Genomic DNA, 25650 nt, shown 5'->3' on the forward strand with positions numbered 1-25650 from the left:
TACATTAATAAAGCACCAGCACAGCAAACACCTCCTATCATCAGTCACCTGCAGAGCAGAGACTAGGGGCCAGATTCTCTAAGCTTCAAAAGTGATAAAATGGAGAGTGATAAACAGCCAGCCAATCAGCTCCTGCCTGACATTTTTCAAACACAGTCTGTGACATGGCAGGTGGGAGCTGATTGGCTGGCTGTTTATCACTCTCCATTTTATCACTTTTGAAGCTTAGAGAATCTGGCCCTAGATCTGAGCCCATGGCTCTGTCCATATTATAGTGTCTCCAGAGCTCACAAGGTTCCCAGCATGCCCCGCAGCCGCCAGTGTCTCTGCTCACAAACTGACAACGATCTAGAAGTCCAGGCAGCCGCGGGGAGCGCAAATATACATGCGATAAGCATGTGTCAGTACAGATGATGGGCGGAAGGATGTACCTCCGCTGCTTGGTACATCTCATCCTCTGAGCAGGCGCAAAGACGCCAGCCATTTATACATTTATAACTCCTCTCCGGGAGAAGCCCGGAGAGGAGTGAAAGGGGGCGGGACAAGGCTACGTTTCGGGGGCAGGATGAGGCCGCCCCCATGACAGCCAGCTGCATTAATTAGCAGATCTGTGGATTGGGGGAAGGGCTAAAATGCAGTAGCGCACGCAGGGGGGGTTTACGAGTACCCAGAACCCCCCCCAGAAGTCTAGGCTGAAAGCTGAGGGTCCCCTCTTTCCATGGATACAATAATTTTAAAAATCGGCCCTTGGGAACCGGAGATATATGACTTCAAAGCAGTGGTCCCCATCCAAGCCTGTTAATTGCTCTTCCCAGTCAGATATTTCAGGTTCTGTCTGACTTAGAGTTTTTCTAAGGGTATATTCCAAAAGCTGAGACTCTGCTCCTTTGATGAACACTAGTAGCTTGTCTCTACTGTTCCCAAAACCAGAGATATCAGCCTTCCAGCAGCTGGTTACTGCTCCAGCTTCACACACCTGGTATGTAGTTTTTTATACTCCTTGGCAGATTGCTCTGCCTCCTGAACTCTGATACCCTAGTACCCAATAACATTTGGTAGGTGGGATTCTCTAGTTTTTAATTCCATTACAATCTAAGAAATCTATTTCCGGGAACTGGAGATATCTGCAGTCAAGCAAGCTGTCCTCCCACCAGAAAATTATGAATAATAAGCCCACTCCACTATACATCCCTCCTCTGCGTATTAAACATCCACTACCACCCTGGAAGTTATGTATCAGGGCCCCTTCATTCAGCCCAATGCCCTCATCTCCCACCATCTGTGCAGTAAAGGGGTAATTAGTGGAAATTACTGATCCAGGCCCTACATGCTGAGCAGTTGATATAATACCTCCTACCACCTGTGGGACATCAAAGCTTCCCCCACCCCTACCGCTGGAGGATCGGTAGGGGCCCCAATACATTGCTATGCCCAGGGGCCTACACTGCTGTTGATGCCCCTGTATGTATATATATATATATATATATATATATATATATATTTGTTTTTATTATTTATATACATTTGGTCTATCTATAATACTTTAACTGACCCGGCATATACTGGGTCACCTAAGTGTCCATCTCCATGCTTTGCTCCGCCCCTCTGGAAACCCCCTTCTGAAAATCCTGCGTTTGCCACTGAAATTGTTGCGATTTGTGTCATTTTAGCCCCTCCCCACGGTCCTGCACAATACGGGGTTTTATACCGCGGGGAAGGGGGGGAGCAGGGGCTGCGGCGGTTATTTATTTATTAACAAATTCTTATATAGCGCAGCATATGCCGTTGCGCTTTACAATCTATAGGTGATGTGGGAGACTTGCTTCCCTTCCCCGGGGGGGGGCGATTTGTGGGGCTGGGAGGGTAGGCAAGTGTGCACCAGTATGTGTCAGATCCCTCACACAGCAACACTGCAGCTGGCGTAACCCTCTGCAGCGAAGTCCTGCCTGGAGGGGCTTTATTACATTTTAAAATGCTGTAAAACACAGAAAACAGGGTTTTTACCGCATTTTTCACACTGATAATTGGGTGTTGACATTTTAATCATGTAATCTTTTTGTACAAAGAGAACCACATGCATTGTATTTATAAAAATAAGGCAATGTGAGTGCACAATAGCAATAACAATAAGAGGATATGTGCAGGGCCATATTATTGCATAGGTACACTGAACAGCTGCACAGGGACATACAATTCTATGGGCCTTGGTAGCCACCCAATCAGAACAATGGGCAGCATTCACTGCCTGCATCCCAGCCTGTAGCCAGACAGTAAATGGCTATCAACATGCTGATTGGTGGACGCCTGGAGCTATCTGCCAATAAGAGTGCTGACAGTCATTTACCATATGATAGCATGTGGAAGAAGGGCGCAGGAGGGGCATGTTGTGATATTTATTTTAAATTGGTTCCCCTGAATGGGTAAGTAGAGGCCCCAGTGCATTGCTTTGCCCGGGGCCCGTAATGATGTTAAGCCAGCCCTGGATATGCATACCTCCCAAATTCTCGAACCTAGGAAGTGCCGGAAAGGGGGTGTGGCCTATGCAGATAAGGGCCATGTCATATGCAAATGATTCCTCTGCCGGGTCACGCCCCCTTTTTCACCCTCTGTTGTGTTGAATAGATGCCAAAAAAAAATGTTAATTAGAGCTGTGAATTGCACAGACTAGCTTTTCTGAGCTTCAGTTTCTGACCTTTCAAAGGGGGCACGGGCCACAGGGCGTGGGTGATGTTGAAAATGTAAAATTAGGATAGCTTGCCAGTAACATGTAACAATGGTCTCACTGATGCTGTACATGTAGGATTATAAAACAATCAAATCTGGTACATGACAAATGATATGAGCCGCTGCAATCCGCCGCCTGCACCGCTCAGCTGCCTGACAGACTATGTGGCTGCTTTGTGGACAAAGGAAGATCAGGAAATGAAACACGTTGGAAATTGCATGTCAAAGTGATGTACAATATGGCCTTAGGTCTCTGTGATAAACATCTATCGCATGGATATACCGCACATACAATATCATTACTATGCGGAATCTTATGTTACTTAGAAATGTTCCTCTTCCTGATTCATTTTACCGCCGGAAGACATTGAGCAGTTTAAAAGTTTAAAGTGGTTGATATCCCTGTATCAGTATCAGCTCTGTATGTTACTGTGCTCCCCTGCGCCCCAGGAGACAGATCTCTGTGTGGAAGATTCCTTCTACTAAATCCATCATCCTGACCATTGTCCATATGTTTCTATATCACATTTACCTGTATCAGTACTAATCGCAGTATAAGAGAATGTCACTTACACACTGTGGGCCCCATTCAGGACTGCTGGCTAGGCTGCGTGTTTCTGCAGCATAGCGAGAAGGTTAATGACGCGGACTGATGTGTACGTGTAGACAGGGTCAAAGGTCAACATTCAAAAGGTCGACACGCAAAAGGTCGGCACATGTCGACATGAGTTTTTTATTGTTGTCTATGTCGACATATATAATTCATTTACAGCTTCTTATATAGTGCAGTATATACCGTTGCGCTTTACAATTGGAAACAACAGTGATAACACAAACCGGGTTGTGACAGACCGACATAGAGGTAGGAGGGCCCTGCTCGCAAGCTTACAATCTACAGTATATGGATAATAGGGAGGATACATAAGTATAGGAATCTAGATTGCAAGACAGTCCTGATGGGTTGCCATTGGATATTACTGCTAATGTGGGGGTTCCATGATAGGCTTGCCGGAAGAGGTGAGTTTTCAGGGAACGCTTGAAAGTTTGGAGGCTAGCGGAGAGTCTTAATGGGCATGGAAGGGTATTCCATAGGGTGGGGGCAGCCAGAAGAAAGTCCTGTAATAGTGAATTGGATCTAGTAATGAGTGTGGATGAGAGATGCAGATCTTGTGCAGAGCGGAAGATCCGGTGGGGATAGATTTCGAGATAAGTGAGAGTATGTTGGTGTATATATATATATATATATATATATATATATATCATCTATATTTATGTCTAGTGTGACCGTGTGTCTCCGAAACACTGCCATCTGCTGGCAGTGAGTGAAACTACAACACTTTCTCACAAATGCACAAACACAGAAGGTAGCAGACTAGCTTTTGAAGCTTTTGCTTCAAGCGGACTTACTAGTGTGTATATATATATATATATATATATATATATATTTGCACCATGTGTGTGAGAGAGTTATCTGTGCACCATGTACATATTGAGCAGTGTTGCCCATGTCTGCAGTTTATAGTTACATACTGTATAATAATAATGGGTGCCTGATGACCTTCTGTTTCCGGCAGTCAGTAGCCTGAAGTCGGAGTACCAGCAGTCGGGATTCCACCATCGGCCTAATGACAGTTGGAATCCCGACTGTCAGTTCCCCAAACCCCACCCACCTATACTAACAGTGCACGTCCCTGAGTCACACTAGAATATAATTGTGGTTCATTGTGTCCATAATACCAGTGAAATGGTGCTGTGGCTCCTATATACATACCTCCCAACTGTCACGATTTCCGCGGGAACGTCCCGATATTCGGGGACGTTCCCGCGTCCCGCCCGGGGCCGCCATTGTCCCGCGGTGGGGGGGACAGTTGGGAGCCCCCCCAGCTTGCCGAGAATAGACGCTGTGCGCATGCGCACAGCATCTATTCAGCGCCAACGAGCGGCGAAAACGGGGGCCGTGGCCGTGGACGCCCCCTTTTCTCGAGGCCGCGCCCCCTTTTCGAGAGCGCGCGCGGCTTCGCCGCGCGAACGTCCCGACCTCCCAACTTCAAAAGTTGGGAGGTATGCTTCTCTGATGGGCTATACACATTTGGACATAGGGACGGCTTCAGAGATGTTTGCTGGTCACACAGCAGATGCGTCTTTGGATGCAGCTGCTGTGTGTTAATATACTAGTACTGCAGTAGGTGTCTTGTGTAAACAGAGGCCTCCATTATGCTTGTGCGATCTGCTGCTGGGGCCAAAGACCCAACAACAGGTCACTCTACGTAAAAATAGTCATCTGAGAAGCCCACAGGTTACTCCGGTTATTTGCCATTCTGAGGACAGTAAATCTGGGTTGGAAGCTGCAGACAATGGCCTCAGCACACCACAAAAACACGAAGAAGTTTTCCAGAGCTCTCTGTCACCATCCCGTCCACAATCTCTAACAATCGTAGCATGTCACACTCGCTGTAGCTTAGGGGCACTGTGACCAATGATACAGGACTTAGGGGCAGATTTATTAAGCCCAGTGAAGTGATAATGTGGCTGACCAATCAGCTCTTAACTGTAATTGTTCAAACATGGGGCAGATGTATTAAGCTTGGAGAAGTGATAAAGTAGAAGGGGATAAAGCATCAGCCAATCAACTCCATTGACTCCACTGTCATTTTTCTAACAGAGCTGATTGGCTGGTTGGCTATTGACCCCTAATCTCATACCTCCCAACTTTGGTGGCAGGAGATTTGTATGACAGAGGGTGAAGACCCATGGTGCGTGACACCCCCATATTCGTCACTGTCGGGGCATGCCCAGCTCTCTCTGAGATACTGGTCAGCACCCCAGGCTGAGGCTCTTTATGCAATAAGAACCTCATTCAGGTCTGTTCACTTGCATGCGGATTGGTATGCGAGCTCGATGTTCTCTAAATGCACATGTGCATTTCTGCGCATGTGCATGCGCCGGGGGGCGTGCGTCCCCAGCAAACAGATTGTTCGCCGGGTGCACGCACCCAACATTGCAGGCAGGGACGACGGGCCGCGGTACTCGTCCATGCAAAATGCCAGGCATCCACATGTGGACGCGGCCAACTGGTTTGGTGGCGGGCGGCTGACATAACCGGATATCAGCTGCCCGCCCAGTCCTCGGAGCAGGTCGCCGCTAATCTAAGCCAGCAGAGACTGGATTAGATGTGCGAGCACTACAGAAATCATTCGATGGTCGGTGACCATTGAATGATTTTGAGCCCGCACACTAGCCTTTGAATGGATGTATATGCAGATCATCCATTCGCAGCGTGGCTTGCTGTGCAGTGGGGGAGGGGGGACGGGCATTCGCTCACCCTGCAGGCGGCGTTACAAAGCTCGGGCAGCAGCAAACTACCGGTGCTTTTTGCAAGCCAACCTGAATGACCTCCATTATCAGCAGAACAAAAATCATTGAATGTAACATTTGGAAACTGTTGATTTTGTGTTTATGTTCTCTGATGGGTGTAGAGACCGGCTCAGCTATTGTAGTATTCTAGCTTTTGACAAGTTAAGAAATACATTTCAACTGACACATTGATGAGGCTGTTTTTGTCTTTGCCCTGGCGTTCTTTTTCTCCCCCCATTGATAGGAAATGTGCCTGCCTTATGCAGTTTCTCTTACTTAACAAAAAGCCTGTAATCTTTGTGTCGGGCCGCGACGGTCTGGTAAGAAGAGACCATTTCACATTTTACGCAGCAGCTGTTTCCGGCCCGGTTGACATGCACTGAAAGTAATGTTTATTTGATCTCATTGCAGCTTGAACGAACGTGACCACTTGTTGAAGAGACTTGGCAGAAAAACCCCTCCGAGCCTCTTTCGTGCTAATTCTGTCCAGCAAAGTGTAACGTGTAAGTATGTGAGCGTAAATAATACGGCTGGCCGCTTCCTGCGGGCAGGTGGGGATTGGATTTTAATTAAAGTGTGCATCAGGTACAGCTGATATCAGAGAAAGCCTTAACTGAAAGACCTACGTTTGTATAGTGATTACTATCTGGCCCCAGAGGAAGAGTAGGCTTTAGTGTAACAGGGTAATGTCTGTTTTCTTGTGTTTAATAGGAGATAAAAACATCCTCCTGTCCCTCAGGCAATGGACACATTAGTTTGATAAATGTGATTTACCATTGATTTACTAAACAGTTCCAAAGTACTTCCAGCCACACAGGCTGATCCTGGCAATTGGCTGATGGGACGTCTATTATAGGCGCAACAGTGTAAAATGATTGTAAATGCTTTAGTCCTCATATGACTAATCTCCTATGTATGTCTTTCAAATATCACCTATGTGTGATGAGAATCTCTACATACTTCCGACAGGGGTACCCTCCTTTAGTTACACTGGAGAGTCCGGGCCATCTGCCTCTCCAGTGGCAACCGCAGGGTTTTTAGAGGGGATTTCCAAAAATAATCCAAAATCTCCCACTCTGCAGCGCATTGGAGTAAGTACTGTCGTCTGGGGGATCGATAACAGCCCAGATAATTGGTCTTTTTATACACTGGATACTGTATGGAATACAGTATTAATATTTAACAGTACAGATGGTCTATAGCATGGGTCCTCAAACTGCGGCCCTCCAGATGTTGTGAAACTACAAATCCCAGCATGCCTTGCCACAGTTTTGCTATAAGGGAGTGTTAAAACTGTGGCAAGGCATGCTGGGATTTGTAGTTTCACAACATCTGGAGGGCCGCAGTTTGAGGACCCATGGTCTATAGTATCGGCTGTTTCAAACATTTTAATAGGATAAATGGTCAGAAAAAGGTTAAACATATAATAAATAAATACACAAACATAATAAAACCAGTACTGCACTTTCTAAGCTCACAATCTCCCACCTCATGGTAAGGCTCCTGTCTCTTCCTCCTGGCTGCTGCTCTCTGGTCCATTGCGATGTTTGAGGGCTCAGATCCACACATGCAGTAAACGTGGTAGAAGAAGCTGGTACACTGGGCATGTTCAGCAGCTCTGCCCTGTCCCTTACACTGCATGATGTGGTGGCAGCACTATTGATCATATTATATACCAGTGCTGTTGTTGTCATAATTTAAGACACTTGCCAAGAGAAGGGGGGGGGGGTGTCCAGGCATCAAGAACCCTCCCTCCCCCTGCGTTTGCCTATGCTACCATTGTTTTTACTTTTTATGGGACATGGACATGCCCCCTTTCTAGGTCACACCCCTATGTTAGTACCGGGGTCCAGTGGCCGGTGGAACTCTCTGTGGCCCTGTGTAGGAGAGCTAAATAATCATGTCTTTGATTGTAGCATTGCGCTCCTTATTACCTTGTGTTACAGCGCTCTTTACAGTGACCACAAGGAGAACTGCTTAGTACTTGCATGTATGACTGTACCACTGAAACCACTGATTACGTACTGTTTCTCTGGGCATCCATACACCTGTAATGTAGGGAAATAACTTACTTGCTCTTCTTACTTCTTGCTTTCAGATGGCTATGCATTCTCTCAAGAAGAACACGGCGTCGTTTCTCAGTCCCAAGTTGTCAGATCCTACGACACCACAAAACAGAGAACGGCATCAGAATAACAAAGACTTTAGCAACCGGTGGCAGATATAATGCGCTTTGGACAATACATCTACTGTCACTGATATTTGACTTAGTTTGGTCGCAGCAGCCAAAACCGGGAGACCCATCTCTGTGGCCTTTGCCAACAAATTTCTTTGTTTATTTTTCCTTTTCCACCAGCAGAGCCTGCATGAGATATCAATCCAACTATGCAGTACAGGTCTCTCTGGGAGCTCGGAGGTTACTATGTGCACTTTTATTTTGGAGAAAAGCATGTTCACAAAGACAGCATCTACATTTTTCCTGCAGCACCTGCCTATTAGTCCACCTGGTAAGACCGCTACAGTCACAGATTAAGGAACCTGCAATATAGTGTGCTGAGGAGAAGCGGTATCAGAAGCAGCAAAGTGCATCAACATCTAAAGAATTGATTTGAAATTAGGTTTTGCATATTATATAGTCAAAATTAGGTTACAGCATTATTGCACTTTTTGGTTGCTAAGCGATGACTACATTTCCAAGAATTCTTTAGGTGGACGCAAATCTTAAAATCCTGCCAATGTCATTCCCATAATGCTCTATGCTGATGGCCACATGCCCACTTCCAAGACCAAGTTAGATAGGACGCTCCCAGTTTCTGCAACTGAAAGTATAAGAACTATTAAGGGGTGTGGTCCTGGAAGATCGGTGCATGGTTTGGAGGAACAATTTAAAATGCCACAGTTTTTACATCGGAAATGTTCAACGCCATGTGTCATTGTGGTCATAAGCCAACTATATTTATCGGTCAGGCATCAGTGAAGCTTGGACAGATGATATTCCTTCCCACCCATCTCTGGTGGACCATGGATTCCCCATATGCACAATATCAAATTTGGGCAATATATTTTCCACATGTGCGGCCACCTATAGCTTTGCACATTCATAAACAGTGCTATTATAATATTCTCTGTTCAGTCTTAATTCACATTATACAGATTGTCTATGTATCAAGGATGACAATGTTACACATACTTCATTGTTTGGTATACTGGCCAACATAGACCATCTCAATCTTCTTCAAGCTTAAGGATATCAGGAGCTTATCTGCACTGAGCAGAGTTGGCGTTTAATGTTGATTGTTGGGCAAGATTTTATTACTATGCACAGCACACTGTAACCCGACTGAAAGACACATCAACCAGGGGTCATCCTGCCTGTAACCCTACTGAAGGACATACCAACCAGGGGTCATCCTGCCTGTAATCCTACTGAAGGACACACCAACCAGTGGTCATCCTGCCTGTAACCCTACTGAAGGACATACCAACCAGGGGTCATCCTGCCTGTAATCCTACTGAAAGACACACCAACCATTTGTCATCCTGCCTGTAACCCTACTGAAGGACATACCAACCAGGGGTCATCCTGCCTGTAATCCTACTAAAGGACACACCAACCAGGGGTCATCCTGCCCATAACCCTACTGAAAAACACATCAACCAGGACAAATCGCCTATTATCCTCACTGAAGGATACATATTTTCAACCAGGAGACATATTTTCTGTAAACCCTACTGAAGGCCACAGCAACCAAAAGACATCCTGAAAGTAACCCAACTGAAGGACATATTACTCTCTATGTAGCACTACTGACTTACTAAGGGACACATAAACCAGAAGACGTCCGTCATTTATGTAATCCTACTGTATGACCCATCAACTAGAAGACATTATGTTTGTAGTCCAACTGAAGGACACATCAACCAGGGGACATCCTGTCTGTAATCCCACTGAAGAACACATCAACAAGGATAAGTCTGTAATGAATAATAACTGTAGTCAAACATTTCATGTGCTATCAAATTATAGGGACTTTTACACATAATAATTGCGAATGTCATAAATATATTATCTCTTTACAGAAGTCAAATTACATTTTATTTTGTAAAATCTGTCTCTTCATAGATCGCAGAATGACTGGGTTATTTATCACACAGAATGGGACAGTTATAAGGACTTTTCATTAGGAACCTCTGGGTTGTTAGTGGTGGAATGTGTTAATGTTATATATTCCATATATACCAGCTTCTGGGGTGTACTGTACAACTTGCAAATATCGTATGAAAACTTGGGGCATGCAATCAATTGTGGCTTGTTCCGCTATCTCTCCCAAGTTGCAATATAATGATTTGTTTTTGGCTTTATTTAGTCAAATTTAGCCGATAGGGTACGTTTAGGAAGCCTTTGGGTCAGTAACGTGACATGAGAACTGAGAAATGGCCCCATATATATTCATATCCCTTCTAATATCCGACATGGCTTAATGTTGTTTTACCTGCAGTCTTAATCATGCAAAAAGTATGTTCTTCTCTATGCCTAAACAAAGTGTCAGTTTAATTTATTACTTTGATCCCTACTGGTTTTACACATATGTATTTAGTGTTCTGGAGAATAAAACCAAATCTACTTACCTAACCATTGTTATGGTCCTTACTGTAGGCTAGTCCAGGGGTGAACAACTTTCTGTACTCAGGATATTAACAAAAACTTGCAAGCTCTTTTGGTGCAGAATTAAATCCTTCCAAAAAGGGAAAATGGAAGTGTTACCTCCATCCACTAATCAGATTCTAGCTATAATTTAGTATAATCTAGTACAAGCAGCAAAATGTTAGCTAGAAGCTGGTTGGTTGCCATAACCAGCATCTCCATTTGCTCTCTTCAGATGTTTTTTTCCTTTGGTATGATAAAACCCTGGCAGGGGTAGACTTATTCTGACACATAGAGGTGTATTCAATGCTTTCTGCGAGCTGTGACAGCGAGCAATGCTGCCTGCTAGCTGTCACAGCTCGCAGGGTACGTATTCAACTGACCCCCTGCAAACGCTGTTTCCCCCTCGCAAGGTTTTTGGATCGAAGGGGAAACGGCGTTAAAACAGCGAAGCTCGCGGTTAAATGCAGCGGGCTCCCTGCATAAGCAGCGAGCCTCGCTGTTTGGGGGAATCCTCGCTACCCTTCTGGCACGTTGAATAGGGTGAGCGGCCGGTGCGGGGGTTAAATAGCAAGGATCGCTTGTTTTCAGCGATCCCCGCTGTTTAACTAAATTAGTGTATTTTATTTAAAAATCCGTAGGGCAATTTCATATCACAACAATGCATAAAAATAGACAAACAAGACATATAACATATAACATATACTAAATCCTTTGAGGCAATGTATTGAGCGCTTTACAGAGAATATTTGACCATTCACATCAGACCCTGCCCCAGTGGAGCTTACAATCTATGTTCCCTACCACATGTACATGCACACACAGACATTCTAGGGGTAAATTTTTTTTTTTGGGGGGGGGGGGGGGGGGAGCCAATTAACCTAACAGTATATTTTTGGATTGTGGGAGGAAACCGGAGTACCCGGAGGAAACCCACGCAAGTACGGGGAGAATATACAAACTCCGCACAGTTAGAGCCATGGTGGGTATTGAACCCATGACCTCAGTGCTGTGAGGCGGTAATGCTAACCATTACACCATCCATGCTGCCCGTACTGTTCTGAATGTCTTTTTATGAGTGAGGCAATATTTAGAATTACCATTCCCGAATCAGAATTATAGGGGTCTCCTCTGGATTATGGTATCACCACAGTTCCTATTTCTGAGTCCGCTACCTCCCTCTGCTGAGGGGGAGCGCTCCAGGTGCTGAGTGTCCAATAGAGATTTCGGTGCTTGTTATCGCAGAATCGGAGACCACTGCTGATAATCTCTGGTGACCGGATATGTTGGGGCTCCACAATAAGCGTTTCTCCGCCTTACAAAGCTAGATCAGCGGCTTCCTCAGACATTATAATATTACTTCAATACATTGCCTCAAAGGATTTAGTATGTGTTATATGTTGTATGTCTTGTTTGTCTATTTTTATGCATTGTTGTGATATGAAATTGCGCATTTTTAATGCTTATGAAATTGCCCTACGGAATTTCAAATAAAATACACTCATTTAGTGCATTGTGAAGTATTGTGGAATTCTTGCAGTTGGAGTGCAGCCGCACTTTCTAGGTGTCAATTGATCATTGCCAGCACATTGGTTTGTATGTATAGGAGGTACAAAATTCCTCCATAAAGAGAGCTGCAATTGCACCCCAGATATGAAATAATTGCAGACGGTGTAAATTAGATTAATAACACCACCAGTGAGTAATCAGCGCTACTGTGTGGCTAATACGGCCTACACACATGCCCATATTAAGGCATTTTCTAAGCGATTTTGCTTAGTTTGGCAAAGTCGCTTAGCAAATGCCCTCACATCGGTGTATGTGTGGGGGGCTATATCGGCAGCAGTGCGCGTCCCCGCGCGTCTTTATCGCTGGCCGAGATTGATGGACAGTGTCCATCAATCTCGGCATCGGCAGGGTTCTCCCACCGGAGAACACTGGCGCTGTCTGCTCGCTTAGCACACAGAGCTGACAGCTCGCTCTGTGTGTGGGCTGTCAGCTCTGTGTGCTATGCGATAGCGGCGCAGCACAGCCCGACCTAGCATAGCTAGGTCGCCCTACACACATCGCTATGTGTGTAGGGCCCATTATAGTCACAATTTGTTGCTCTTATTTACATAGAAGTCTTCAGAATGCAGCTCATTCATTAACTACAGTAGGAACCGGTGACATCACCCTAAACTGCACATGTTGTGCAGTCCCTTTAAAATAATCAATTGTTTATTAATCAAAGAAATATACACACTGATGTGTCCCATTGTACTGTGGCTTGAGTCGCTCCAAATAGCCCCTCTGGGTGCTCAAGGTCCTGATGTGGCGGTGTACCTATCCTACACACACACATTCACATATGGTAATAACAGCAATGCACTGTAGTGAATACACATGGGGCCTAATTCAGCTTCGATCGCTCATTGCAGAAATCACAAATCCAGCGATTATCAAATGACTGCACCTGAGTGAGCCCGAATAGCAACAGAAAATGCGCACGGATCATAAACACAAACCACTCGCAATTTGATTGACAGAAACCCAGCGATCGGGGGGGGTGGTAACATGACGTTTTCTGGATAATGGCAGAAAAAAGGAAGCGTGCCCAAACGATTTAAGGAAGGGTCTGTGATGCTAGTGCCGGCCTCGTTCAGCCTGTCTCTGTCGCAGATTAGTGGAAGGGTCAGAGCTTTTCATATTTGCAAAGACTGGCAAAAACCTTTGTGTATGGATTTGGGAATGGATAGCGGTTAGCAATCCATTTCGCAATTCGCTCACAGATTTACATGGGGAGGGTTTAAAATCTGATCACTAGAGGACCGGGTGGGCCTTCAGGAAGTGGGGCCACCAGAGGTCGTCCCCCCCTCCCCAGTACACCTGAGGACCAGTCTGACCCTGCTGGTACATATATGCATATAGACACTGAGGGGAAGCAGAACAAGACCACTGGGTGTGGTATGACGGGCCGATAGTCGGGATTCCGACAGACAGTATACCAACATCGGAATCCCAACCGCCGGTACTCGCTACAGGTTCTTCTATTCTCCCTCTGTAGGGATTGTGGCCCCCGAGGAGAATAGCCCCTGTCAGTAAGTCAGGACTGTTGGGCATTTGAACAGTCGGGATTCCGATGTCGGCATACTGACTATCGGAATCCCGACTCATCTAAAGTCACCCGGCACCCAGACCACTAATGAGCGGTTTTGTTTTATAAATCCAATGAAGTGAATGAGCAGACATATGAGCAGTAAGGAGAGCAGGCAGCCCCATCTGGTCTCCATTATTGTGCACTGACTTTCATTGTCTCATCTTAAACTAGTAGAACATTTACTGCTTGTGTCCTTTCTACGCGATCACTTCCAGAGGATTCCCACAGCAATATGTGGCTTCATAGGAAGGGCGGCTGACCCTGATCTGTGATCTGTGCCTTAATTGAGGTCAGATATTGCCGTGCTCGCAGAATCTCTCTCCATTGGCCTGAGCTGTTGTACATATGTGGGGCAGAGTCAGTCAATGAATATAACACATGGGGTTTGTCACTTGGTAATTCCCTGAGTGACCCAGGGGAGGAAGGGTCACACTTTATCAGCACTTTGGGACAGTAAAGTAAACCTGTGTTAATCCAGGAGATCTCCCCAGGTCAGGGCACATCATCCTCCAAGCCCCATTACAGCTTCGTCAAGAGATTCATTGACCTCAACCTGTTGTTTTTTTACAATGGCTTTTGCTGAACAAACATGTAAACATACAAGTGGGACGATAGAGAGTTGGATTTTCTCACAGGATCATTTCTAAACACTTTTGTTTGTATGTGTCCATTCAATGTCAGAAGCGCTCATCAGCTAAAGAGGAATTCATGGTTTTTAACTGGATCAGTCACGTTTTCTGGTTTTAAACTAAAAGCCTGGTTCTGTTTCGCAGGCAAACTGCCAGTAAAGCCGGTGTTCACGTAATTGAGCAACTATTTGCACACAGGCGCTATTGCGATTAAGCCAACGGACTCCAGAGCTGATGCAGAATTGCCACCCTCTGAACTGGGCCCTAAGTGCAGGAATGGTGTTATTTGCACTGCGACATCATCACAAATGCTAGGCCAGGACAAAGCGGGGAATTAAACTTTGTGGATTGTATGAGAAAACAAAAACTTAAGGTTGTTGTTTCTATTCGCTGACCTGTACTTGAACAATGACACAGAGCATCTGATTGGTTATTATGGCCAACCCTTCCCATACCTCAAAACTTTTTTCAGTTCCAGAGCAGCAACTCTGTGTGTGCCTTAGGGGATCACCCAGAAAATAGTAGCATGAGTTTGTGGTAAAGGCCACAAGCAATGAGTGGCCCTAATTATGTAAAACTAGCTGCATACCCAATGTTTCAGGAACTGCTGGGCACGCTCCCAGATTCTCTCCGTACACATGCTGTGAGTGGATCCTCAGCACTTTACATAGTCACAATGCAGTTACACAATGCTGGGATGGGCTTCTATCAGAGCGTCTGACCCTGGATGGGATTAATACATCTGGCAGAATTTTATTTCTTATTTCCCAAATAGGGGCTATATGAAATTCTATTTATAAAATCTAAACCTTAATAAACAGTAAATGGGGCCCATAATGTTATATTTTTCTTCTAATCTGTCTTATCTCTGCACCCCATCCCCCCACCCCACCCCCTTCCTCACACACACCTCCCCATCTCTCCTATCTTTCCTGGATTCCTGGAAAAATAGGCAAGCTTTCTGATGGGTACCTGCTGCTGGCACTTCCCAAGTGAAGTGGGCGGGCCGTGCAGCTTGATGATGCAATGTGTGCTCCACCCCCTCCTACGCAGATTCTGGAGAGGAGCGGCAGAAGGTTTTTGTGAAAAAAAGGGAATATTTTATTTTAGCCAGGGAGTCTACAATGAGGTCATTATACTTATTGCATATTTGTTGTTCTGTGTATCTTATATTGTTTTTTTTTATTTAGCTGTAACTAATTAATAGCACTTGGTATTTATATTTCACTGTAAATGCAGATTCCTGACTTGTTTTTTTCACCTGTTAGTGCAACCCAATAACTTTGAGCCCAGCTTCAGTGCCGACCACAGACGTGGCAGCATGTACAGACTATAACACCCGCTGATTAACCCTAAAAAGGTTATTTCAAAATGTGAGCTTCTGAAAAAATATTTAAGTAGCTCCTGTCTGTCTCATGCTGGTGCCAGTGCATTAGTCTGGAGAGAGTAGGTGCCAATGATGCCATCTTTGGTGTTATACCAGCTCCCCTCCTGGCGAGCATTATTCTTGGCATTCCCTCTCCTCACAGCGACAACACAAAGATTCTCAGTGAATGCGTCTCTATGATATTAGAAATAAAAAAGCGTCCGTTCTTATGCCTGGTACACACCAGGACGACTAGGGCCCGAGCCCCTCAATCTAGATCCAATTCCGACCAATTGGATGTAGATTGTGTGGTGATTGGGCCCTTTTCTGTCCTGGTGTGGACCGATACCGATCCGATGCGCGGTCCCGCGGGTCGGTCGGTCCAGTGGCGTAAGTTTATAACAGATGCCCGGAGGCAAAAGTGTGATGTCGCCCCCCCCTCCCCCCCAAAAAAAGAAGAAAAGAAAAACCTTGCTTTCTTAACACTATTGGTTAGCCATCCTATAATGCAGACACACCCACAGAGGCACATGCACAAACACATATACACACTGTATACACACTGCCACATACATCACATTTATACACAGCCACATACAGAGAGCCACATGTATACACACTGCCACATACATCACATGTATACACAGCCACATACAGAGAGCCACATGTATACACACTGCCACATACATCACATGTATACACAGTAGCTACAGTGCATATGCACACATACACACACACAATTATACACTTCCACATACACACAAACACATGTATACACACAGCTACATATGAACATATACCAACATGTATACACACAGCAACATACATATATGTATACACACAACCACACACACATATGTATACACACAACCACACACACATATGTATACAAACAGCCACACACACATATGTATACACACAGCCACACACACACACACACACACACACACACATGTATACACACAGCAACACATGCACATACACCCACATGTATACACACAGCAACATACAAATATATATACACACACACACACACACAGCCACACACACACACACACACACACACACACACATGTATACACACAGCCACACACACATGTATACACACAGTCACACACACACACACACACACACACACACACACACACATGTATACTCACAGCCACACACATATGTATACACACAGTCACACACATATGTATACACAGTCACACACATATGTATACACACAGTCACACACATATGTATACACACAGTCACACACACACATGTATACACACAGCCACACACATGTATATACACAGCCACACATGCACATACACCACTACACACCTATGTAAACACACAGCAACATGTGCACAGCCCATGCCCATATATGTACACATAGCAACAAATGCACATACAGTAAACATAACCCTATATAAATATACACACAGTACACATAAATAGTTTAATAAACACTACAACTGCCCCCTCTCACCTGTAAATGAGGCATCTCTTCCTTAGCATGAGCCAGCAGATCGTGGGGGGTGGAGAGCTGGACGGGCTGCAGCAGGGCTGTCAGGAGGAGACAGGGGGCGGGATGTACTAAAGGGAAAATGCGGTAAAACCCCCGTTTTACCGCATTTTCCTATGTACTATCACCGGTTCGCCCCGTTTTCGCAGGCCAGGGTATCGCCACCCAGAGGGTGGCGATACCCTATAGAAGCCTATGGGCTTCTTTCGCCGCCCGACGTACGCCGTCCGCGCGCCGCCCCCCCCTCCCGTCCTCCTTTAACCTCCTTCTCCCCCTGGTGTGACAGCCGGGAGGACATCCGGCTTCAGGGGGGAGGAGGAGACGCAGGGGGACGCTGGCAGCCGCCGGGAGGTGACGGAGACCCCCGCAGCCCACATCACAGGTATCGCGGGGGTCTCCGTTACCGCAGCCCGATGCTGGCCGCATATGTTAGTACATATGCGGTAGCATCGCGGCGGCTGCCGTGCGAAGGGCGGGGATGTATGTTGATACATCCCGCCCAGGGGCTCTGCGTGTGACAGGAAGTCCCGTCTCCTCCTCTGACTGAGCTCCTGGAGCAGCGCTGCTAATCACTGCAGCGCTGCTCTCATACAACATTCTGAGTGGCGCGCAGGGGCTGAAGTTCAGACTAGAGGCAATGGATGTCAGGCCGGGTGTCCCCTTCAAATGTGGCGCCCGGCGGCAAATGACTCCATTGCCTCCGGGACTTTCGCCACTGGGTCGGTCGTTATTCAGATCCTACCTGCTGCAGGTAGGATCTGAATAACGACCATACTGCCGGGTGCGGGTCGCCATCGGTTCGGACCCGCTCACGGTGCACATCGTGAGCGGGTCGTGCCCCCCCGCATCATCGTGAGCGTGTCTTAAGAAACACTGATGACCCGCTCACAATGTGCATCGTGAGCGGGTCGTCGTGGTGTGTACCCCACATTACTTTGTGCTTCTTCTGATTGGTGCAATTCTCTGTCTGGTACATGTCTGTAAGTAAAGCAGAGAAGCAAGAAAGTGGGTTAAGCCATGTTGCACTGCAGGAAAGGATCTAATGGATTAATGACAGTTCTAAAATCAACCAGCAATGAGATAGAGAAATATCAAAAAGGTCATCATCATCATCATCAATTGCATACCCTCCAACATGACCCATCCCATTAGGTACAATGCTCTGTTTCTGGATTTCTCTGACAGTGGCAGTTACAGATGTGGGACTCCAGCACAGTCCAAAATTCAAAGAGGGGGGGGGGGGGGGGGGGAGGTCACATCAACTGCCAGTGAGTCCAGGACAGTGATGTTTGGTGTGGCAGTATATGTTTCTCCCCTTTTTGAATATTGGACTATGCTGGAGGCTCACATCTGCAACTGCCACTGGCAGGGAAGTCCAGGAACAGAGCATTTTGTACCTAATGGAATGGGCCATGTTGTATGTAATTGTTTGAGCAGAACAAAAAGTGCATGGATATAATAGTGAACAAATGTGAGGGGATGCTGCGTCCGTGTACACATCCCCTCACATGCTAGCGAAGGGATTTGGGCTCCGGGGGGGGGGGCATTCATCCCGGCAGCGTTAACCTGGTCGCTAGTCTGCAATTATATGCAGCCTAGCGACCAGGCCCATTGTGCAAAATGATATATGGATGTGATTTTGATCGAGTTCCCATTTCAAACAAAGGAATTCGGCATAAACCGTGAAAGGACATACAAAGAGGTGTCAGAGGGGACAGATATCAGACAATTGCCCAGAAGAGCTTACAATCTAGAAGAAGGTTCAAGTTATCAAAGTAGATGCATCTATCCATCTGGAAGAAGGTGTCCAAGCCATTAGCTGAGGTCTGGCTTCTGTAAGGTTCTGAATGGTGTGTAGGGCCAAGATGTGACAGAGGTCTGGAAGGATTAAGATTGAATGAGGGCCTGAATGAGCCAGAGACACTGATGGTGCCCAATACCGAGGCTGAGTCCTGGGATAGGGGCCCAGGTGGTGCAATAAAATATGTTTAATAATCCTGATCCCTCCCCACCCCAGTCTCGTGTTTGGACAGGACTTGAGAATCTGCAAGTTTTTACATGTTTCATTTCCCCAACAGATCTCTGATCATCTCTGGCTGCCAGTTGGCGGTGCCTGCGCGTTGGTGGATTGGGGAAATTAAACATGTTAATAATGCCATTAGATGCCAGACTTAGTGCCAAGAGGCTTATAGTAGAGGTGAGGATTCTCTTATATTCATTATTTATTACCAGTTATTTATATATCGCACACACACGCAGCACTTTACAGAGAACATTTGGCCATTCCTATCATACTTGTCTACCCTCCTGGCATGTTCGGGAGGGTCCTGAAAATTGGCCCTCTGTGAAGTCCCCCGGAATCCCCCCAGTCTCCCACAATCACCCCTCGGCGGGGGGGCCACGAGGACCTGATGACACGAATCGCATCATCATGGTCTCACCCCCGCTGTGAAATGCCTGTAATGCAGGCATTTCACAGTGGGGGTGTGGCCACCATGATGTGATCACAATGACCATGTCTCCAAATGTGTTTATAAGGTTAGCCCTGCCTCCGGTCCGCCCCTTTTCTCGGCACGGCCGCCACCCCACCCCATTCTTCTACTAGCTGTCTGACCTCTTCCAGAGAGGACAGCCCAAAAGTAGGCAACCCTGATTTATATTCCCTACCTCATTTTTCACATACATATTCACGGTTTTTGGTGGGTATATAAACCCAGAGGAATATACAAATTCCGCACAGTAAGGGCCATGGTGGGAATCAAACCCATGACCTCAGTGCTGTGAGTATGTATGTATATATATATATATATATATATATATATATATATATATATATATATATGGAATCTAAAAGAAGAGAAGGAAGCGCTCCATAGTGCGTGTATCAAAAGGTATAATTCTTTTATTTCCTTTAAAACCACTCGGTCAATGCAGGTAATAAATCACGTACCCGTTCAAGCGGTTACAGACAACCGCAGCTTTGACAGCATGGAATACAGACACTCCGGTCTCGTTGGAGTGGTTACACTCAACACCTTCGATCGGCGCCAGGCCACGCCCCAACGCGTTTCGTCACACGGACTTCGTCACGAAGTCCGGAGTGTCTGTATTCCATGCTGTCAAAGCTGCGGTTGTCTGTAACCGCTTGAACGGGTACGTGATTTATTACCTGCATTGACCGAGTGGTTTTAAAGGAAATAAAAGAATTATACCTTTTGATACACGCACTATGGAGGGCTTCCTTCTCTTCTTTTAGATTCCAGATTTCTTCACTTATCCAAAGTGACCATTTGGGAGCTGCCAACCACGGAACTGTGGTTTTGAGTGCAATTAACTTTGTTCACCGTCCGGGACTCGTGAAGTTCCTTCATACAGCTAAGGACTTGCGCACTTTTCATTTCTTTTTTGTAATATATATATATATATATATAACTGGAGTTAAGTGCTTCAAAGCCATGGGAATATTGACTTTCAGTTTTCTTTAATGATGAAAGTTAGTTATTTGGTAGACAGGGCTAGAGGACATTGAAGAGAACCAGGGATAGGCCCTGAGCCCAGGATGGTCAGATGATCATGAAGCTTCTGGTCACACGCTCTCATCATTATTGGCAGAACTGCGCAGTGCACGCTCACCTTAAGTAACGTTCTCCCTATCAGAAGAAATGTTTTGAACTTCTATCATGTTTTTTCTCACGGAGGGTTTATAGTGTGTGTGAAATAAGCCTAGGCATGTTTGGGTTCTAATCTCATTCTCCTGGAACTTCCTGGCACTTGGTTATGATATCTCATGTTGGGTTATTCCCTTACGTGAAATATAACACAGATCTCATTTGAAAGGTCTTCAATTCCGGTCATGTTTCACAGACAAACAACGGCTGCTCTTTATATGTCATATGTCCGACAGCAAGACTAGTACTTTCTATTAGGTAGATAAATAGCTGGTAAATCAGTAACAATGCTTCAATGCCCTGTAGCATAAAATAACCTGTCTATTATTATTATTATTATTATTATTATTATTATTACATTTTATTTATGCCACAAGTGGTTCGCAGCACACAGTAGAACAATGCAGGGCACACAGACAGAACTAAAACATTACAGTAACTGTAAAACTACATCACCAGCACAATTCTCAGTGCACCATACAGCTCGGGGGGGGGGGGGGGTATGCTCTTACATCCGCGCCCCCTTATCACCGCCCATCGCCAGCTACCACAAACATAATTATCGCATATGATCTAACATATGCGATAATTATCACAAAAGACAGCTCTTGCGTGAAGAGCTGTCTTTTGCGTTGACCCGGCGATGAGCGGCGGGTCCCGGCAGCTCCCCCCTCCCTGTCTTACCCCGCCTGGAGCTGCTGCTGCGGCGGGGGGCTGGCTCTCCTCCTCCCTGCACCCGGAAGAGGATATACAGTGCAGGGAGGAGGAGGTCACAGGTCCGGGCAGCACAGCACTGTGCTGCCTGGACACAGGTGAAGGGGGGTCGGTGCGGGGCAGCGGTGGGTCGGTGCGGGGCGGCGAGGGGTCGCGTTAGAAGTCGATAGGCTTCTTTGGGGCATCGCCAGATTTTTCTGGCGATGCCCCCCGCCGCGGTAACCCGGCGGGGGATGCTTACAGCATTCCAAAATGCGGTAAAAACCCAGATATCGGGGTTTTTACGGCATTTTCCGTTTAGAGAATCTCCCCCTGGATCATTTACTAATGCTGAAATGTATACAATTTCTCTTTTTAACGTAAGTATATTTTTCCGTACGTAAAAAATACAAATGAATACACCATCGATGAATATGGCCGTCTCCATCATTTCAATGGTATCGACAAATTTATTGACAAATTTACTATAATTCGTACTGGTGAATATGAATACAAATTCACCACTAAATATGAATGTCAACTAGAACATCGTTCTTATTCGCATTTGACTGAAGCCTTCAGAGATCAGTCAGATCTATGCAGAATTCCCCCCCCCCACGGCTATAACCAGCCCCAGGCTCATTGAACTGGTCTTGTTTTAGAAACTCATTTTTTCCCCCATATTTTGGGAACCAGGACCGGACCATGAGCCTGATTATAGAATATGGGGGTACCCCACTTTTTTCCCCCACTACATTTCTAAAACCAGGACTGGTTCAATGTTCCTGGGGCTAGTTATAGCCAGGTTACATATGACCAATCAGCCGATCACCAGGATCTGACCGTTTTACAGCTCCAATGCGTGCAAATGACAGCATTCATACCCATTCAATCTTAGTAAATTTCCCCCTTATGCCTTACTTACAAAGCAGAAATAAAGCCCACATACAGTAGTCAGCAGCTTTCTATTCAGCCTCTGACTGTAGAGGCCCCCATACACTAGCCGATTTTGGTCAGATTTAGGCCAGATCAGTCGGATCTGGCCTAAATCGGACCAAAATCGGCTAGTTTTGATGTCCCCTCAGATCCGATGCGCGGTCCCGTGCGCATCGGATCTGCGTCGGGTGGTCGGACCTGCTGCACGTCCGACCACCCAACTTGGGACCTAGTGGGGCCGTGCGGCGGTGGAGGGAGCAGGGGGGGCTGGGGACGCTGCGAGGGACACAGGCGGCATAGAGCCGGGCGGGGGGAGCCGGGAGCTGTCAGCACTGAATAAAAAAAAAAAGCCCATACAATGAATGGGCGGCCTGTGATTGGCTGAGCGCTCTCTCAGCCAGTCAGCAATTGGCTGAGAGAGTGCTCAGCCAATCACAGGCTGCCCATTCATTGTATACAGTAGGCTTTTTTTTCTAGCACTGACAGCTCCCGGCTCCCTCTGCCCGGCTCTATGCTGCCTGTGTCCCCCGCAGCGTCTGTGTCCCCGCAGCGTCCCCAGCCCCCCTGCTCCCACCAGCAGCCCCCCCCCCCTGCTCCCCGGGTTTTTTACATCGAGACGATTTATCACATTAATTAAGCTCCCCCGGGGAGCAGCCGGGGAAGCTCAGGGGGAAGTCGCCCTAGTGTATGGGGGCCTTAGGTCTCACAATCTGATTTCCATACAACAGTCATGCCAGCCAAGCCCCCACTAATCCAAGCCAGCTAACCCACTGTGGGATGGCTAGAGGAAATGCAAACTCCATACTGTTTCTGTACTCAGCACCCCAGGCTGTGTTCACCACTGTGACACTGTGCTGACCCACGGCTGGAGAAGATGAACTAACATATTCACTTGTGACCCAGAAATCAAAGAGCAAATTGTTGCTTAACAAAACTTTACTTGTCTCTGTGGCAGACCAATGGCGGCCTACTGCATCTCGGCATTGTAGTAAGGGGCCAGATGAATGCCCATTTGTAGCACTTGGTAAATACCCCTTTCTCTTACCCTGGATTTTCCCATTGCTTCGTCGTGCATACTTGGCAGAGTTCTCGCAGTAACTTAAAATCATATATGTTGACAATACTTAGCCATGCAGATGATTTATGTCATAGAAGATCTTTGTCTGATTCCTAAATAGCTGCTCTGTGAGGAGTAATGTAATCCACTGACATACATAGAAACAAGAAAGCAAGGGGCTCCTTATCTCCAGCTGAAATGAGAGATGCAACAATATGTTCCTGATCGTGATAAATTACTGGTTGGGCGCCAGGATTTTTTTTTTTTTTGCACAAAGACAGAGGAAGAAATAGAGACGGACAGACAGCCCTGTCATTGTATACTGCCGGCACAATCCTGGAATACTGCACATGACACAGGAGAGATTGTTCATGTAACGAAGGTACTCTCATTTCCATGGGATCCCACTCTTCCTGAACCACCGTTGCATAGTCCACTTAGCCATTATTTATTTATTAACACCTATCTATATAGCGCCAGCATATTCCTTTGTGCTTTACAATTGGGAACCAATCTGCAATAAGACGAGACTGGGTAATAACAGTCGGACAAAGAGAGGGCCCTGGTCAAAAGCTTGCAATCTATAGGACCATAATATATACTTGCCAACTTTCAGGTGGCTTGATCTTGGGGGAGGTATACGAGTCAGCATTGCAGGGGTGGGGTTTTTGATGCGGCATATAGTGTGCAATGACGTGAAGGGGAGATGTAAGGCATAGTTACCTACCCTCCTGCATTCTGCAGGAGACTCCCTGAAATAACAGCAATCTCCCTCTCTCCCTGATTAGTGTAGCAATCTCCCTCATGTCACCTAGTCCACATTACACTGTTACATTTTTTTGGGAAAAAAGCAATGAGAGTTAGATACATTTACATTAAATTGTCAGTGCCATTTCCCAGCACTTTAGCAAGTATAGTAGCTCTTACTAACTGCTTTGGGTCTCATCTACATTTGGAATAAGTAATTTTAAAAGATTTTTCTCAGATGTATTAGTACACACCCACGCTTCTAGGTGCCACGTTCACAATCTCTTTTCACAATCTCTCCATATATGGAACTAGACACGCCCTTTGGGTGGAGCATGACACGCCCCCTCAATGGGGCACTGTGCAAAATTCTACTACCAACTATAATCTCCCTGAAACTAGTTTTCAAAAGTAGGCAAGTATGGTGTAAGGGCATGTCTGCAACATTACATCATCGTGGCCCTACTACCCTGCCATGTGGGGTCATGATGATGTGATTCAGTGTAAATTGGGTCATCAGGCCCCTTCACTAAGGCAGGGGTTATCTGGAGATGCAGAGGGGTTTGGGCGACTATCCAGGAGACTTGCTTACTCTTGCAGGGGGCCAGGAGAACCACACGATGTTCGGGAGAATATACCTTTTATAGAATATGTTTCCATTCTGGGTGGAGTTATTTTAATTAATCTAAAATATGCAATAATCACATCATGAATTGTGTCATCATGACCCCACCTCCGACATTCTAACTACCTTCTCTGTGAGAGGGCAGCAAGCCCGGCACAGCAGAGGGCAGGGTGGGCAGGCAGAACATGGCAAAGAGGGCAGGGTGGGGGTGCAACTCAGTATAGAAGGCGGTAAAGGGGGTGATCTCGTCATGGTGGCCACACGCCCACTGAACAATGCCAATATTACAGGAATTGTACAGCGGTGGATCGTGTATAAGTATGTGTCTGAGGTATGGGGGGCTGGCACAGCTTTCGGGATTGGCACCTGATTTGAAGGAGTCTCCCGTCCGCTCCAGGAGAGCAGGCAAGTGTGTCCAATCAGCAGGTTTGCCGTCACTTATGTTTCATTAATAAATAGTCCATGATATGTTCTATAAAATCAGGAAATACAGTATAGTGCGGCGAGTGCTGTCTTGTGGAGGGGAGGAAGGGGGGTGGATAACATAATCT

At 46.2% G+C, this 25650-nt stretch overlaps 1 protein-coding gene across 6 annotated transcripts in view; it reads left to right on the plus strand.

The window, feature by feature from the left end:
* ATP8A2 (ATPase phospholipid transporting 8A2) overlaps positions 1-11016 on the plus strand; it is a 683532-nt gene extending 672516 nt beyond the window's left edge. For 5 of the 6 annotated variants that reach the window (XM_083169886.1, XM_083169885.1, XM_083169887.1 and 2 more), the window contains exons 36-37: positions 6490-6581; positions 8177-11015. In XM_083169886.1, the coding sequence (XP_083026012.1) occupies positions 6490-6581; positions 8177-8274 (190 nt within the window). In that variant the 3' untranslated portion in view covers positions 8275-11015. Of the gene's footprint in view, positions 1-6489; positions 6582-8176 lie in introns of all 6 variants that reach the window. The other variant, XM_083169883.1, reaches the window with a different exon arrangement.
* Positions 11017-25650: the final 14634 nt, after the last annotated feature.

The sequence above is a fragment of the Crinia signifera genome, chromosome 2 (assembly GCF_055691185.1).
Source record: "Crinia signifera chromosome 2, ASM5569118v1, whole genome shotgun sequence".
Classification (NCBI taxonomy): Eukaryota; Metazoa; Chordata; class Amphibia; order Anura; family Myobatrachidae; genus Crinia; species Crinia signifera.